Raw genomic sequence first — 17,715 nt, forward strand, 5'->3', positions numbered from 1 at the left:
GCTTTGTTTATAGAGAGAAAAAACATCCCTATGAGAGACAGTTGGGCTCCTATAGGCTCAGGCGTTTCTTTCCCCAGTTGTCTGGTGTAAGGCACATCTGTAATAATGATTGGATTCTAATGTTTGTGACATGTTTTTATTTTTCTTGTGTTCAAGGATATTAAGATCAAAAGTTTTGTGGATTAACAAATGTTATGGACAAATATTTTTCTAAATTGGGAGAAGTAAATCACAATTATTTTCCTCATCAATCAAATCACATCAACATGGATTATGATTCCTAACCTGCTAATTATCTGACCGTTTTCATTATTGTCCCATGAAAATTCATTAATTTGGAGCACAGAAGGAGGATATGGTCCATCAAGTCAGAGGAGGAGAAAGCAATCACATTCTAATAATTTGGTCACTCAATCAACGACTGTTTGTGAGATACTTCCAAAATGAAATGGATACATTTCCAGAAACTATGAAACCAGAATATGGACCTGGTTGCATTAGTGCCCAATATTCTTTTAAAAAATGAAGAGATGCAGTTTACCTGTAATAAACCTGGAGCATTTGAATTTCTTCTTCTTGCTTCTTACACCGCTGCAATGCAGCATCTCTTTCTCTCTGTGTTGCTAGAAGTTGGGTCTGCAAATTAAAAACATGTTTGTCTAATTTCACTACAATATGTATTTATATTGCATATTTATTGTTTTCTTAAATCCAAAGAACTGCACATTGAAAAGCACTGTAAACAGTCGGCCCAATGCATTAATTTACACTGAAGAAAGCATTCATTGTTCGCTAGCTCAAACATCGGTCTTACTTACTCATTACTTACTTGAGTAAGTAATGAGTGCTGTAGCTTAGTGGTTAGAGCGCTCGTCTCACAAGCGAGAGGACATGGGTTTGATTCCCGGGCAGGGCAAAACGTTAGGCAGGTTTCCTTACTCTACACGCCTCTATTTACCTAGCACTAAGTAGGAATCCAGTTATTAGTCGATTGGCGGATCGGTTTTCCGGGAGTAATAAACCCATTAAAAAAAGATAATTTGGTCACTCAATCCATGACTGTTTGTGGGACACTGCTGTGCATTTTGCCCACAAAATATACAGTTAATTCACTTTACAGTATAATAATATAGTATATTCTATGAAGCGCTTTGAGACTCCTTGAATACGTGATAAGGCGCTGTATCAAATGGAAGTCTTATTATTATTACTTAATAGCCAACAGTATAGCAAAGATAGAATACAATGCAAAATATGATGACGTGACTATCTATTTGAAACAAAAGAAAATCATAACAGCTTCCAGCATATAACTGCTTTAGGAATCAGAAATGCACAGACACAAAATAACATTTATTTTAGCAAAATCTGAATTTTTTATTCAGAGTCAGAATATTTTTATAGCAGAAGTGATTTCCTTATAAAGGTACATTACAGAATCGTAATAATTTCAATGATTTCCTCTTTGGTGGTCGGGTGTTCAACACCAGCACCTGAAACAGGAATAATTCTGAAATCCTGTAAATATACAGATGTATTAGAGAAACTAAGTTATTTCTCTCTGCCAGTAACATAATTCAAATTACTGTACCACTCCTTTCAAATCATGTGATTTGCTTAAAGGAGCTTACTTTCCTCCACTGTGTGCCATGACCTCCACTGGTGAAAAATAATTACTGTCAGAAACATTATATTTATACATTATACAGATGAACAACTGCAACATTTTCCAAGGCTGCAAAACATCTAAAAGATGAGACAATGTCAATAAAATGATATCTTGCTGTTTACATATTCATCTGAAAAACTTTTGCCTCTAAGTCAGAAAGTTATCGGTTCAAGCCCCATGACAGGACTTTGAGCTCATTGTCCAAGTCAGCACTCCAGTACAGTAATGGGAGAGTTCTGCATTGTCAGAGGTCCATCTTTTGGATAAGATGTTAATTTGTTTAGTTGGACATTAAAGATCCAATTGCACTAATCAAAAAGAGAATGCTGTTTGTTTCTCCTGGTGTCTTGACAACAATCCCCCAAATTAAATTGATTATTCATTTCATGGCTGTTTGTGGGACATTGGTTTGCACAAATTGGCTGCTGGTTTCACCTATACACTTTACAGTAAAATCCTGTGAATGATTTTGTCACGCTTTAATGAGAAAGTGAACTATATTAAATGTAAGTATTATTATTCAGTGCGTTACTAAACACTGTCCTATATATAAATTCCCAATTGTATTTGCAAACTGTTATACTCAGAAGGTAACTAACTGTTCAAAAAAAAGCTTTATTTTAAAAACGGGCTTAAAAGGAGCAGCATCTAAAGGCAATTAAGCAGTCACAGAAAGTAAAAAAAAAGTAAACAGTGTAATTCCACCCCTCCAGCACATTTCATGGATTGGGTGGTTTAAAAAATGGTTGTAAAAGAGATCCATCTAATTGCCAGCTGTTGAAACAGATGTGTTTAACTACTCTTATTAACCAATGGCTGGGCTGGGAGAACAACAGCTTCACTGAACCAACAGTCAGCTGCCTTGCAGTAATTACCTACATTATACAGCACAAGTGATGAGGGCAAAAGAGACAGGTCAACACTGTGCAACGACTGAAGCTACAGGGTGATAAAACTACGAGTATTGAATAATTTTATGAGGAAATTGAACAATCAACTATCATCTTACAACTTATTGCATTCTTTAGGCCATCTGCAATATGCCAATCATTTCTCTCATTAGTCAGTCCAGTGCCAAGATATAAAACATCTAACACTTCGAAAGTGTACCGACTCTTTTTATTATTTACCGAACATTTCACTGGAATTGAAATTACAGTACCAGAGTATTATGCATTTTTTACATTTTTTGTAAAAAGATCCTTTCCTGAAAAATAAACTGCTTGTGAACAGTAATTTGCAGAATGTATGTAAACGTTGAACTGGCACTACTTTTTGACCTCTGAAGTACTGTGACACGTCAGCTGACATACATCAACAGACAATGACAGCCTTTGAAACTTATGTGTGCTCAACGTAAAAACCAGCACAACTGCACTAATCTCTTGCTCCCCATCACTATAGCAACACCCACAAGTAGCAATGGTCAACCACATCACGCCACTGCTGCTCAAGTCTTCCGCTGCGTTAAATCTTCTTTCTATCAGCAGTATTTGCTTACTCTTTTCCCCTCAATATGTTTTACACACCTGCTTTAAACATTTGGTAAACACTATACATAACAGCAAGATATGGAGCTATAGAACTTCCTCACAATTCAAGCTCGAGTTGCACACCTGACATTACTCAGCCGTCCCTTTTTTTTAGTAAATTCACTCTTAGTGTAAATTCTGTAATTGTTACAATTGTTTCCCAAACTATCAGCAATAACAAAGAAATATCATTAATTTTAGAAATTAACCATAGAAAAAATAAATCAAAATCACTTTATTTTGGAAGCCTGGTTTGATTGCATCGAATAAAGTGAAAGATCAAACTGCAAAGGTCAAATAAGCTTCTGTGGCAAGAATATTCCAGGAACTTTCACCCATCTGGCTCAGTAGTAGCACTCTTGCCTCGGAGTTAGAAGGTTGTTGGGACTTAGAATCACATAGTCTAAGCTGACACTTCAATGCAGTGCTGGGGGTATTGCATTTTTGGAGGTGCAGTCCTTCGGATGAGACATTAAACCAAAACCACATGCAATCCATTTATAGGCTGGAGATTCTATTTCATGCAGTTGACAGTTATTAACAAACAGTCCTGGAATGGAGTGCAACTTGTTTCTTGGTGAAAAAAATCCCCTAATCTGTCACTTGAGTTTATTCATCCCTCACACCCCAGCTATTGTCTTCTACCATTCCCAGGCAGAAAAGAATGTATGCACAAAATAACTGCTTATAGAAACTGTTTTATTTTAGGGTGTGGTATCCACCTGAAGCATTTTTTTAACAAGTGTTCTGCAGTTTGTTTCAACTGATTTTAAAATATACTTCCATCACACCTTCTGAAAGTCAGCAAATGATTCACTACTTTGCTGAGAATTGTTTTAAAGTACATTATAGTTTAATTTCTTTCCTAATCTTTCCATATCTTCATTTTTATTTGAAGATATTTGCTACAGATTTTCAGCATACCAAAATGAGCATTTCAAGACTGCTGTGTAGGAGAACAATAGATGAGTATTTCTAACATAAATGTTTGTTTAAATTATGTTTGTTGAAAAATATCTCTTGAAGGCTTTGTTTAAAAAAGACACGCACAGATAGAATGAAATTCCATTAACTTGTATTATTTTCAAAATGAAACCAAGATTAGAGTCTATACTTTGTTAGTGTAGCTATTACTAACATGCAGTGGTGTAATTTACATTATAAGAATTGCTCCTCTAAGCATTTGATCTCTGCATTGTTTGATAGAAGTTCAAATGGGCAGTTTCAGTCCACATTCACATAATTAATCTCACAGAAGGCATGTTTTACGAATAATGGCCAGATCAACTTAACCCAGTTCATTCATGGCTTCTGGTTGTGTACAGTGAGCACTTCAAACCATCTCTCAGGATAAGGACAGCCTTACCAATGTGCATACTGTAGAATGTGTTTGGGAGAAGAAAAGCAGAGATATAGAAAGCAAAAGTATATTCTCTTCTTATTCTAATTTTACAAAGAGAGGTTGGAATGTAACCTAATATTGGCCTCTAACAACAAGACAACAACAACAAGATTCCATTTATAAAGCGCCTTTCACGTCAGGAGGACGTCCCAAGGCGCTAAGATATATTGTTTTAAAATAAAAAAAAGACTACAGTTGAAGTGTCATCATATCTTATTATATGTAAATATGAAATCCTGTTTTTCCACATTTCCAGTTCCTATTTGCTAAGTTACATTGTTTTTAATTTTTAAAAATCCAATAGGCGTTATGTGTAGCCATTTCTTTAACTGCATGTTTTAAGTTTTATTTGGGTCCATTAACTCAGTCCATGTTATAAGTAGGCACACTCTAAAACGACCACCGGTTAGCACTTCCAGGTTGTCGGTATTTGCTGACATCACTTTCTGCACGCTGCACATGCATTCTATACACTGGCAACCAGAAGGGTACCACACTTCTAGTATACCAATGAACCTCAGTGTAACCGCACTACGCCAAAGGGTATTTTAATAAGGTCGGACTGTACAAACAAACAGAAATAATAATATATAAGAAAAGTGAATTTAAATAAAACTGAATCAAAGTTTAGATATATAAAGCAGATTTAGAATGATTATTACAATATGAAAAAATATTGTAAGCTAGGTTTTAAAAAGCATTTCATATACTCATAGAACATTGAAGTTGCAAGTTAAGTCAACCCTCAATGCATTTATTATTTGTACATCAGGGTTTTCTTGATTCTTACTGCAATATTCAGACAGCTTGATTTGGTATTTTATGCGTAAACATAGAACAGGAAATATATCCTGGTTGATTTGAAATTGTCACATTAAGCTAGTGTAAACTGGTTTAACTACAGTGTATTAACATTTGCTCCTAAATGAAACGTTATTGCAGGAGATTACTTAAAACCAAACAAAAGGTATTCTGAGCACACCCTTAGCAAGGCTGGACAAGACTGAAAGCACATGTAAAGAGTTGATGAATCGTGACATAAGGCACATTTGAAGCTGTGAATGTCTTGTCAGTATCTGTTACCAGAGAATCATATGTTTATTTATTAAACTATTTGTCATTTTTGAGTAACAGAGGGAAATAGCATTTATGTTTCCCCCTCCAAGGGTTGATGAGAGCTTGGTAACCATCAACGGTATTTTTTTCCTGGGCAGTTTTCTCTTCACCTCTCTTGGAGATGTTGACTTATCCTGGGTACAGCTCGATAACCACACTCCAGTAACCCCACTTAAATCACCATTTTTCAGATATCTAAATGAACAGTATAGAACTGACCCTGAGTTGTAAAATGCAAGCATTGCCCTCTTTTTTCTGTGTTTTTTCATTTCAATGCAACATGAAAATGATATAAATATGTTAAAATGAAATATAAATCTTAGTGATTGGAAAGCATGCAAGTTTTTCACAAGATGACAGGATTGCACTTGGTTGAGGTACCACCATGCCCAAAGAGCCAGTTGACATTTAGTGTCTTAACTCACCACTAAAAATAACAACAGCCATTTGAGCAAGGTGCTGGAAAGCAGCCAGTGCCTGAGTAACCACACCCTAGCTATGCATGAATCATCACTTCAAAAAAGGAGGAAGAATGCAAAATGTAATTATCAAAGGACTTGCATTGGACATTTACAAAAGCATTTATAATAGTAAGAAATTTAGCCTCAGTTCAGTGAAAGCTACTGTTAAACACTTAGAGTAAACTTTTAGATTTCGACTGACAATTATTGATTACATTTTTCTGTTTTTAAACTTTGTCCATTGATCAAATAAAGTAGTGTACAAGTGTAAGAAGAGCAACTTAGCATTACGGTAATGTTTTTTTACACTTTCAGCAGTAACTTACATAGAAGGTCTATGTTTATAACATTTACAGGATTTACTTACTTGTGATTTTAAAAAAAAGTTGTATGTTCTATATTGCAGAATAATAAGTCATTGATCTCGCAATATACAACTGCAGTTGACCCCTGAAAAATTGTGAGGAAATGATAAATTTGCTGAGTGAACATCATGTATCTGCAACATAGAATGCGCTAACATCCACTTCAACACGAAAATGGACCCAAGCAGCATAAACCCCTTTCCATGTAACATTTTAATAGGATATTAAAAATAAGACACCAGGGAGCAATTTCATGGATGCGTTTAATCTGGTAGTTCAGAAGATGCAAATAAACCATTTGACAGTCATTCCTGGAGTTTTAACGTCATCCAAACTCCTTCAATTAGATTGTAATCACTTGTAAGACTTCTGTTGTAATAATACTAGATAGCTATTGTAAAATACATATTGAGACATGTTATGGTGTTTAGATTCTACAATATTACTGTTCTGAATTATTACTATTCTCTCACTAGAATGCTGGTTATATTCTTTAAATATATTTTAATAATCAAACTAATTTGTGTTATAACCTATCTAGTAATAATAATGGATCAGCACAGAACTGATTTAAGGTAATTAATAAAACAAAGATAACTATGAAAGAGTCAAAAGCAGGTAAAAATGTTTAAAATGACTCAATCATATAAATACATAATGTTTTTTGTAAATGTTGTAATTAAAGTATGTGTTTTATTGGAATTAAAAATACTATTGTATTTTTTATTAACAATGATTAGATAACAAGACTGACACTTCAATGATTACCAGGTATCAGTTAGTTCCTATAATAGGTTCAGAACCAATTAAGTTCAATAACCAATTTAAAAATGAGTGAAATGGCCAACTACTGCAGCAATCACATCCATCTTTATTAATGTTCAACCAAATACAATATTTCCCAAGACTTCCAGAGGAACAAAAAACAGATGACCGGAAGAAATGTATGAATTTCTGTGAGTTCAATATATAAGTGTTCACAGAGGAACAAACATAATAATTAAGTACAGTTTATCCATTACAGGAAATGCTCTACAAATGTTGCAACCTGCACTAACCATGTTCAGTTGTAAAATTAACTGGACAGATAGTAAGAGTGTGATTTGTATTAATCTATCAATGCAGTAAATTGTTTAAACCAGCTAAAATTAATATCAAATGAAATGCATTAAATATGATTTTAATAGTGCTGCTAGTACATTTTGTGACTTTTCACATGGGTGTAGTAGAAGACTAGTAATTTACTGATTGTAATAATAAAAATAACTGATAAGGGTAACAATGATTCATCAAAGTCAAAGTTCACATTGCAACTTCCTGTAAATAATTCAGAGCTATGTTTGGAACTGGTAAAGAACTGGCAGAGAACAATTTGCAATCCCGGATCTGAACACTTCAGTTTTATGACCATCAGAAATGTTGTCGTTACAGACAATCCAAGTTTCAGCAGCTTTTCATTAGCAACAATACATGCTTAAAAGGTTATTTCTATGTAATGGTATTAAGACACCTAACAACGCCTGATAATACTCTACATATCTATAATCAAACTATTTTTGTCTTGGCACAATTCTGCAACTAGCATATTGTGTATTTTATTGTTTTAAACATTAGAAAATGCCATGCACTATTTTGCCAATCATATCTAAATCACAAGTCACATCAAGAAACAGTCAAGTTTCTTTCTAAAAACTAAATAGGGGATCCCAGATGGCTCATTTGGTGAGAACACTGCTCAGTGCTGAAGTAAGCCATCTAGAACTGGAAGGTTTGAGATTCTATCTCAATGTATGCTGAGTTAGGTGAGCAGAGGTAGAGGTTCAATAATTGCACTCATTATCTGGGACTTAAGAGGTGAAAATTGGCCAGGGTTCCGGCTTTTGATCATTATTCAGTTACCTCTGTTGGAATATGTGTTTATGTTGCCCACCTATACAGTCCATCAATGAAATTTCATACGACTGATCTGAATGATTTTCCCCATAAGTAAGAAAATTGCATGAAAACTAATATTCAGAGTCTGACTCAAAGCAGACATGTATCTATAAGCTTCATCCACAATTGCCATCAGGCTTTCTCTGGAATCTAAATAAGGTAAATTTGACAGGAGTTAGATAGTCACTTCCCTGTGTTCCTTTAACAGAAAACCCCCAAATGTCCTGCGACTATCCACACACCTAATAATAATCCCTCCAAAACCAAAAACAATAATAAATTGGTCATTTTCAATCCACGACTGTTTGTGGGACATTGCTGTGCGCAATTGGCTGCCGCGTTCGCCCACAAATATACAGTCAATTCACTTTACAGTGTTTTCTGTGAAGCGCTTTGGGACATCCTCCCGACGTGAAAAGCGCTATATCAAATGCAAGGATTATTATTATTATTAAGGTAGCAAGAAATGAGGGGATTTTATACCAACAAGCACAAAATCATTCCATCTTAATTCCACACTTGAAGTAATAACTAGCTTGACGGTTGCATTTGAAGGGAGGCAGGTTACAAGTAGTCCATAGCTTTCAATTTAAATAAGTATGCACTAAAGCAATCCATTACAGTCATAAGTTGTAAACACTTTTGGATGTTCTGATTAAGTAACTGTGGGCCATAAGTGGCCAATTAATAAAACATTATAAAACATTCTTTAAAGCCAATATACCTAAAAATGGATTCTCAGACAGTAAAATGAGGGCAGTTTAGAACTGAGTATCAAGCAGAGCTTGGCAAAGCTATGCATACTGAACAGATGCTGTAATTTTAAGAAAATTAAAATCATAAAATGCCTCCCCCTGCATATGGGGATCAAATCGTTCACATCATCACTACTGGTTGATCTGACAATGCAATGAAAATAATTGAAATTTTATATTTTGTTCCCTTTTAAGTGAAGGAGCCTACTAGTTGAGCCTACTAGTTTTTTAGGCTACCAAAATTATTTGAGCGCAGTTTAGTGGTGAATTTTTTTTACTTGAAACGTCAAACAGAACTCTATCATGATCTGTGATTATGTGCCTTCATGTGAGGTTTTGTACTAAACGCATTTTCATACAACAGAAGGAGAGGAAAACTGTACAAGGACCAAGCACTAAAGTACTTGTAAAATGCCACACAGGTGACAGTATGATAAGAGATCTTTTTGGTATGTCATAAAGTTCCAGGTATTGCTCCATATGAACTTGCAATAGAAATATATCACCTGGCAACTGCTGCTCGCAACACAAAGTTACTGGAGTAACAGGAGACGTCATTGTGTTAATGATTAAACACTTAAGAGAATAGGGAGGTAAACTGAAATAAAATGGACAAAAGAGTTCGATACAAACCTTCCCTAAAGCAAAATACACAGAGTAATCAATCAATCTAAATAAAAGACTGATAGATTTAACAGACGTTAAGAATGCTGAAATACACTTGGTAATTTAGTCAATTTAAATGATTTATGAATTATTTGAACCATTTTTAGCTTGTTAGATTTCTGAACATTACAACAATTGGCATTATATAGCGCCTGTCACCTGGGATAGCATCTCGGACTGCTTACTGTTCTTAATTGTAAAATAATTTGTATTGCTTTTGCATTCATAAATAATTGAACCTACCTTAATATAGGGCACTATACCTCAACACTTGTAATAATCAACATTTCCCATATTACTGTTCAGAAAAGTAGAAACACACCAAATAGCCTCAGCCCCCCGCAAAAAAATGAAAAACGAAAAGCTCTTATGGCTGTTGTATGGCCATATATTACAGCAAGTCCTTTAGGTCCAGACACTTAAAGCAACAGACAACTTTCAAATTTGAAAGTACAAGACACCGTTACTTCGCGTGTCTTTGAACTGTGAATAGAAGGAAACAAGTACATTTTTATTGCTTAAGAGCATTAATCTTTTCATGTGCACATCCATTTAAAATAGTTCATTTTTAATTCCTCATCACCATTATAGCGATATTAAGGATTTCAGCTAGATTTCCAGAACAGAAGGTGCATTTGCTCGTGTTTGTTTTTAAGAACATCAAACTAAGGATGCACATACAACAAAACTAGCAAATGCACCGTTTAAATTATCTGTGATCAGAAAAACTGTTCAACCTATTGAGAACTATAAAGGAATAGCTGAAATGTACGAAGTCGTTATTAATGCTCTCCCATTTTGAGATTTTTTGAAACCGCATTCCATTTATTTTGATATATATATATGTGCATTTGGAACTGCTTATGTTGTAGAACAGAACCCCACAGTACCAGCGGAAACAGAGTATATTCACCTTGGGTTATTGTTGTCACTTCCACAATCTTATTTACAGTGCAGATTTTCCGGTTGTTACAACACTGATATACAGCAGCATGATACTGTTGAAATCAATGTGAGAAAGACCGCTCCTCTCATCAAAAGGGTTAAACTTCAATAAGCAAGCTAATAAAAGCATTAGCAGAGACTAACCAACACAAAGTTAAAAAAACTATGAACCTCAGTGCCAACTGGTACACAGCTATGATCAAACCTTACATGAAATCTAAAAAGTAACACAAATTCAAGTGCTCTCATAGCTTGCAGTCAGTCACAAAGAAAAGTAACATTAATTATTAACTGCTCTAAAAGCTCTGGGTTTTGTATAGCAGTGGCACCCAAGCTATCATGCAGGCATGTGACATTCTCAGGCCACTTTCAAGCAGATTGAGAAAAGCTGGAGAGCAAACACAGGTGCTTTGGAACTGGAGCCGCTGTCAGGGACAACCACAAATACCCCAAACTATGGTATCTCAAAGTCTTGTCTCCTCTCTCTTTACTGCTTCTATTTCCTAATTTAATCCTGACACTTCAAGAAAAGATGGTAATTTGTTTCACCCATTTAGCCCAGAATCAGTTGTGATTTGAAGTAGCAGATTGTCTCTCTGATAATGAGGGGAGGGGAGCTTTAATTATTTACAAGTTTCTTTTTCTCCTTGCTTTTATTAATGTGTTGTCCCTTCCTTAATATTTCTCTAAGCCATCAAACACAAGAACCCTTCAAATTGACTGTGTGAGAGGTGACGTGCTCTTGGCTTCCGGCACCTAGCAGATGTGTGCAAAAAGCCTGCAATGAGTCACCCTTTGATTTTTACCGTCCGGAAGGGTTTGGCCCTTTCTGTGATAGCATAGTCAAGATCAGGAACTTTCTGTATGAGTATTTACACAACCACGTCCCACCACCCTATGATGGAGAATCAAGATGTTGTGCCACTCATTAACAAATGCATTCATAAGCTATTAATAAAGAACACTGTGTAATAACACTAGCTGTGTTAGTGAGGATTACATGTTGTGTATATTCGTAAATTTTGCAAAGATTTCTGTTTCCTTTCTGAGTGGCTAGACATTCCATACTCTAAAGTGGATATTGATAATAGGAATCCCTCAAGCATGACATGGATTTCAAAGTTTTTCTTGATAGTAATAAAATAATAATCCTTGCATTTGATATAGCGCCTTATCAGGTCATTGAGACAACTCAAAGTGCTTCAGAATCTACTGTGAAGTGAATTGACTGTATATTTTCTCTGTGAAATGGGGCAGCCAATTGCGCACAGCAGTGTCCCACAAACAGTCATGGATTGAAGTGACCAATAATTCTATTTTTGTAAAAGGAATTATTTATTTTTTTAAAAAGGAATTATTACCGCCGGAAAAGTGATCCGACAATCAACTAACAACCGGGTTCCTACTTACTGCTAAGCAACAGAGGCGTTGTGAAGTAAGGAAACTTGCCCAACATTTCACCCTGCAGGGAATCGAACCCGGGTCTCTCGCTTGCGAGGCGAGCGTTCTAACCATTGAGCTACAGGATACAGTATGAGTTACACAGCATACAGAAGTCATATAGATATCCTGCAATCATTTGAAACTCAACCAGTGTGAGACCATTTCCTTAAGGTCCCACTGGTCTTCAAAATGCAGTGCCCTTATATCAAGAGAACCCTGGCTGGATTTAATGGTTCACTATATTTTTTTATGGGGTTTGGTTCAAATTCAGGCAAATATTTCCCTGGGAACTGGACTTCAAATTCTAAGAATATGAAATACAACAGCAACATATTTACATATCTCCTTTCACGTCGGAAGGACATCCCAAGGAAATAGGCAATAGAACTAACGCAATCCTAATTGACACTGTTAAAGCGAACAAACAGTACAAACAGGAGATGGTGGGAGTGAATGGTGAGAGTGCTTACAGGATAGTAATCCAATTTATTGGATTAAGTTCCGAGTAGTTTTGCCTTAACCTAGATTGAATTTCCTTGTGTATCCTATAATAATAATCCTTGCATTTGATATAGGGCTTTTCATGTCTCAAAGTGCTTCACAGAATATACTGTAAAGTGAATTGACTGGATAGGTATGGGCGAAACATGGCAGCCGATTGTGCACAGCAGTGTCCCACAAACAGTTGTAGATTGCAGTGATCAGTTTTTATTATTGTATTTTTTTCTTGAGGGATTATTATCAGGAGTGTGGAGTAAGGAAACTTGCCCAAAGTTTTGCCCTGCTGGGAATCGAACCCCAGTCTCTCGTTTGCGAGGAGAGCGCTCTAACCACTGAGCTACAGGAATCTTGTGCTGCTAATTCAACATAATTCAGTATCTCAGAGACCAAGATCATTTGGTTTTATCATCGTCATCCCAAAACTCTTTTCACATGAAATACCAGAACAATTGAAACAGGTATACATTCATTGCCATTAAATGTGGCACAAGGCAGAACTGCAATGACAGTCCATAATATGCCACCAAATGCTGAACAAGGACAACCTTTAGTTGGTAGCTAATTCTGAACATGCAGTTAAGTCCCATTAGCAACATTCATCCAAAATTCCCTCTCAAAAATCACTTGGTCCTCAGTTAGTCAATATCATGGACACTTCATGAATTTGCTTATATTATTTAAATTCAATCCAAAATATGAACTGTAGCGACAGAGGCATATTTTTATCTTAAATAACTCCAGTCTTTAGCTCTTGTGCTTGCACTATAAATGCATGCATTTTTACTCAGCAATATACATTACCATGTCAAACGATCCCTGTTGTAAAACTAGATTTATTGTACAAAAAATACTTTAAATAATATAACTTGTCTTCCTCAATTGCCTTTTACCCACTGTAGCACAACATAAAATGCCAAAGCTACTTCAAATACAGTATGTATTGTCAATTCTCTGAAATCAAGATATGAGCTTAATTTCAAATAATGACAAAAAAATTGGAATTAGTAATGGAAGGGTAAGAAAGGAGCGAGAATCAATATAGAGTGGGTAAGAAGATAGTTACTGTAGTGAGTATATACTTTTAGTGTGCCTACCTTCCTTCTTTATGTTCAACAAAAAGAAATGCATATATACATAAAACCCCATCAGAACAGAACTGCATCTATGTTTAAAGAAGGGATTGTTGGCAAATACCATAACATACTGGTGCTGAAATGTACACAACAGATATCGGTTGCACATTGATGGCATCCATGGTTTACAATCCTAATTTGACTCAGAGAGTGAATGAGATTTACCTTCAGGGCACGTTCCTGATTGTTTTCAGCAGTCAGCTGTCTCGTGTTGTTTGCCATTGTCTGATTCTGCTCTTTCAGATGATGAAGATCCTGTTCCAGCCATTTACACTGCGACCAAATAATATGAGCTAATAAGTAGTGCAATATTTTGAATAGCAGAGAGTTTAAAATATTTTAATTATTAACTGCAGCTCAGTTACCAAAATCCTATTGATAAACCACAAAGAAGGTTTCTCTCTTACTGTGGAAATATCTGTATTGTTGCTAATCAAACATACAATTTTAACACAGCCTATTCAGTAGACTTCATATGTATTTATATTTTTACATGAATAATAAATTCTGTACCTCAACAACAACTTGCATTTACAAGTTCATGCAGGGTAGGGTTTTGGAGTGCTTGACAATGGCAGAGCCAGGGGGAGAGGGAGGTAACCATAAGCGCAATCAAAAAGAAAGATCTTCAGGTGGGATTTGAAAGTGGGGAGGGAGGTAGCAAGGCAGATGGATTGAGGGAGAGAGCTCCAGAGTGCAGTGGCTAAAGGCATATCCACCGATGGTGGAGTGGAAAGCATGAGGGACATGCCATCTTCCGTCATTCAGCTGCAGGAAATTTGCGCTCATCCAGGCCTTGATGTCTGTCAAACAAGCTGATAGGACATGGGTGGACAGGGAGTCGCAGCTCACTTATGTGATGAAATTATTGTAAATTTGAATGTTATATCTTGTAACAGCTTTCAGTAGTTATCTTGTTGTTGCACTCAACAGTAAGACTGTCTATTGTAGCTTAAGATACTGTGAATTATAATAATAATCCTTGTCACAATGTGGAGGCATCTCAAAGCGCCGAACAGGATTTTACTGTGAAGTGTATTGACTATTTATTGGCAAACATGGCTGCCAATTTGCACACAGCGATGCCCCACAAAGTGAGTGATCAATTTTATCCGGGGATTGTTGGCCTGGATATTCTTACATATTCTCCAATATTGGAAAGCATTGGAAGTTTGTTTAATAAATATGTACAATTTGTTGACAAAGGGAATGAAATTGCTCCTATCGCTAAAAGAGGCAACTATGCTGATGTTTTGCTTAGAAAACCACATGAAATCAATCATCATCAAAATCACTACGTTTAACAGCAAGAAGAATTTATAAACAAGATCTACCTGGGATGTGGTTCACCCACTGAGTTAATAACAGGGCTGAAATGTCATGATTGTTGAAATTAAAACCTACTTATGTTTGCCTACAAAATACATTGTCATTATATACAATGTGAAGGAACCTAGAAGGAGCAATTGAACACACTTCATGGATTAACGGAAACCAACGTCTCCAGCCATAAAATGCTTGATCTTGGTTTGGTCACCAACGGAATCTCTTAATAACATTCAGGTGCATTCCAATTGAGTTACACAGAACAATGAGTCACAGGATTACAAACCTTCTTGTAAAGTATACTGCCTGTTTCAAGCAAAACGTACAACTTGAAATACCAGAACATGTTGCCTCCTGTTTGGTCTGGAGAGTCTTTCAATTATTACTTAAATCAAGCTATTTATAAAACAAAGATAAACAGTCCTGAATTTGATACCATCTCAGTGCATCTTGATGTACAGTCAAACCTGTTCAAGTAGCCACCTCCATTCAGCAACCACCCGCCTGTTAACAACCACCCTGGAACAACTGGCGCACCAACGAACCCTTATTCAGAGGCCACACTTCTATAAAAGCCACTTTGGCCCAGTGATTGTTGAAGACAGGTTTCCATACAAAAAACACAGCTTCTGTACGATATTAGAATCGGTTTGTGCTCTGTGCCCCTCTGTTCCTACCATAAATATACTGCAGTACAGTACTGCATTTCCATTTTTAAGTGTCATTCTCCATTTTAGGTTGTGAAATATAACTAATGATAAAGCAAATTGCAGATTTATCTTGGAACTGTACTACAATACTAAAGAAAAAAAAATTCCCTAACTTTTAGGTGCCAGACATAAAACTGCTATCTACTATCATGAACCATAAGAGTGTCCTGGTATAATTATCTCACTAGATTTGTTTTACTATGAAGAAATGTTTGGACTTCTCTCAACAACCAAATTGAGGTTGGATCTCTTCATGATGGAAATTGCAGAGCCATCCATTTCATAAAGTAAAAATTGTATTTTATGGGACAAGATGGCGAAGCTCCAACAGGATATGTCAGGGAGTGGTAGGGCATAGACTCATTCCTACAACCCATCACATAATGGTTAATGATTTCAGCTACACTATTGTTGAAAAGGGGTCAAACAGAAGCAAGCCACTTCCTAGTGAAGGATATAAAAATAAATTAACTTGTGCAGCTGTCACACATCTGATAGAAGCATATTTTGGAGACATCTGTTGAGTCTCTTAGCCTGAATTATAATAATAATCTTTTCATTTGATATCATGCCTTATCACGTCAGTGAGACGACTCAAAGCATTTCACAGAATACACTGTAATGTGAATTGACTGTATATTTTGTGGGCGAAACATGGCAACCAATTGCGCACAGCTGTGTCCCATAAAGAGTGGTAGATTGAGTGACGAATTTATTTATTTATTGAAGGGATTATTACCCCCAGAAAATGATCTGTCAATCAACTAATAGCCAGGTTCCTACTTACTGCTAGGCATACAGCGACGTGTGGAGTTAGGAATCTTGCCTAAGGTTTCATCCTGCCTGGGAATTGAACCCGGGTGCTCTTGCTTGCAAGTGGTTAAACAATTATATTTAGACTCTAACCACTAATTGGTGAAAGAATGAATCACTGGAAAAAGGACGGGCAAAAGACCTTAAACAAAAACAAGGCATAATTTTTGGAGCATGTACAAGAGACAGATTTTAAAACAAAAATGATTCTTGCTTTTGTGACTTGTAACATATGCTGCCTCTTGTGGATGGAGAACCTGTGCATTGGTGTTTTGTTTATACAGGATGATTTATTTCAAATCTCTTATTTTCAATAGAGGAAAGCTTATTACAATAGTTCAAGATCTTGGTCCTCACCTTCAAAGCCCTTCATGGTCTTGCTCCCCCTACCTCTGCAACCTCCTAAACCCCTACGAATCCTGCTTACTCCCTCCGCTCAGTGGGCTAAGGCCTGCTTCATGTCCCCCGCCTCGCTCGTCCCACTATTAGCTAGTGGGCCTTCTGCCACTCTGCCTCTTGAACTCCATCCCGCAGTCCCTCCGCTCGCCTCTCCCTTACCATCTCAACACCCTCATCTTCGATCGTGTTTTCGATCTCCCTGTTACCCCCCTGCTCTCCCCCTCCCTGATCCCAACTCCCAGCTTGGGTCCGAAACTCTGTCTGTCCAGTGCCTTGGGACATCCTCCCGACATGAAAGGCGCTATACAAATGTAATTTTGCTGTTGTTATGAGAAGCATAAAGGGTAATTTAATTTTCTTACATCAGTTATATCACCCAGCCAGAAATATTGATGGACTTTGGAGTGTAACATTTTCTACCATCTTCAAAATTCACCAAATGGAATTTAAAGTACTGGCATAGCCTCAGCAGTATTACTTGCAGGAGGTAGTTAGGGAATGAACAGGTTAACAGTTTCAACCTGATAAAAATATAAACTTATGT

The 17,715-nt window shown here is 36.3% G+C and overlaps 1 protein-coding gene across 5 annotated transcripts in view; it reads right to left on the bottom strand.

Annotated features, from left to right (window-relative positions):
• The window catches only part of mipol1 (mirror-image polydactyly 1), a 90,785-nt gene that overhangs the window by 21,406 nt on the left and 51,664 nt on the right, over positions 1-17,715 (bottom strand). For 4 of the 5 annotated variants that reach the window (XM_007893357.2, XM_042338248.1, XM_007893359.2 and 1 more), the window contains 2 exons: positions 14,089-14,196; positions 542-636 (listed from right to left, as the gene is read on the bottom strand). In XM_007893357.2, coding sequence (XP_007891548.2) covers positions 542-636; positions 14,089-14,196 — 203 coding nt within the window. The remainder of the gene's footprint in view (positions 1-541; positions 637-14,088; positions 14,197-17,715) is intronic. The other variant, XM_042338249.1, reaches the window with a different exon arrangement.

Source organism: Callorhinchus milii, unplaced genomic scaffold (genome assembly GCF_018977255.1).
Source record: "Callorhinchus milii isolate IMCB2004 unplaced genomic scaffold, IMCB_Cmil_1.0 Scaffold9, whole genome shotgun sequence".
In the NCBI taxonomy this organism is placed as follows: domain Eukaryota; kingdom Metazoa; phylum Chordata; class Chondrichthyes; order Chimaeriformes; family Callorhinchidae; genus Callorhinchus; species Callorhinchus milii.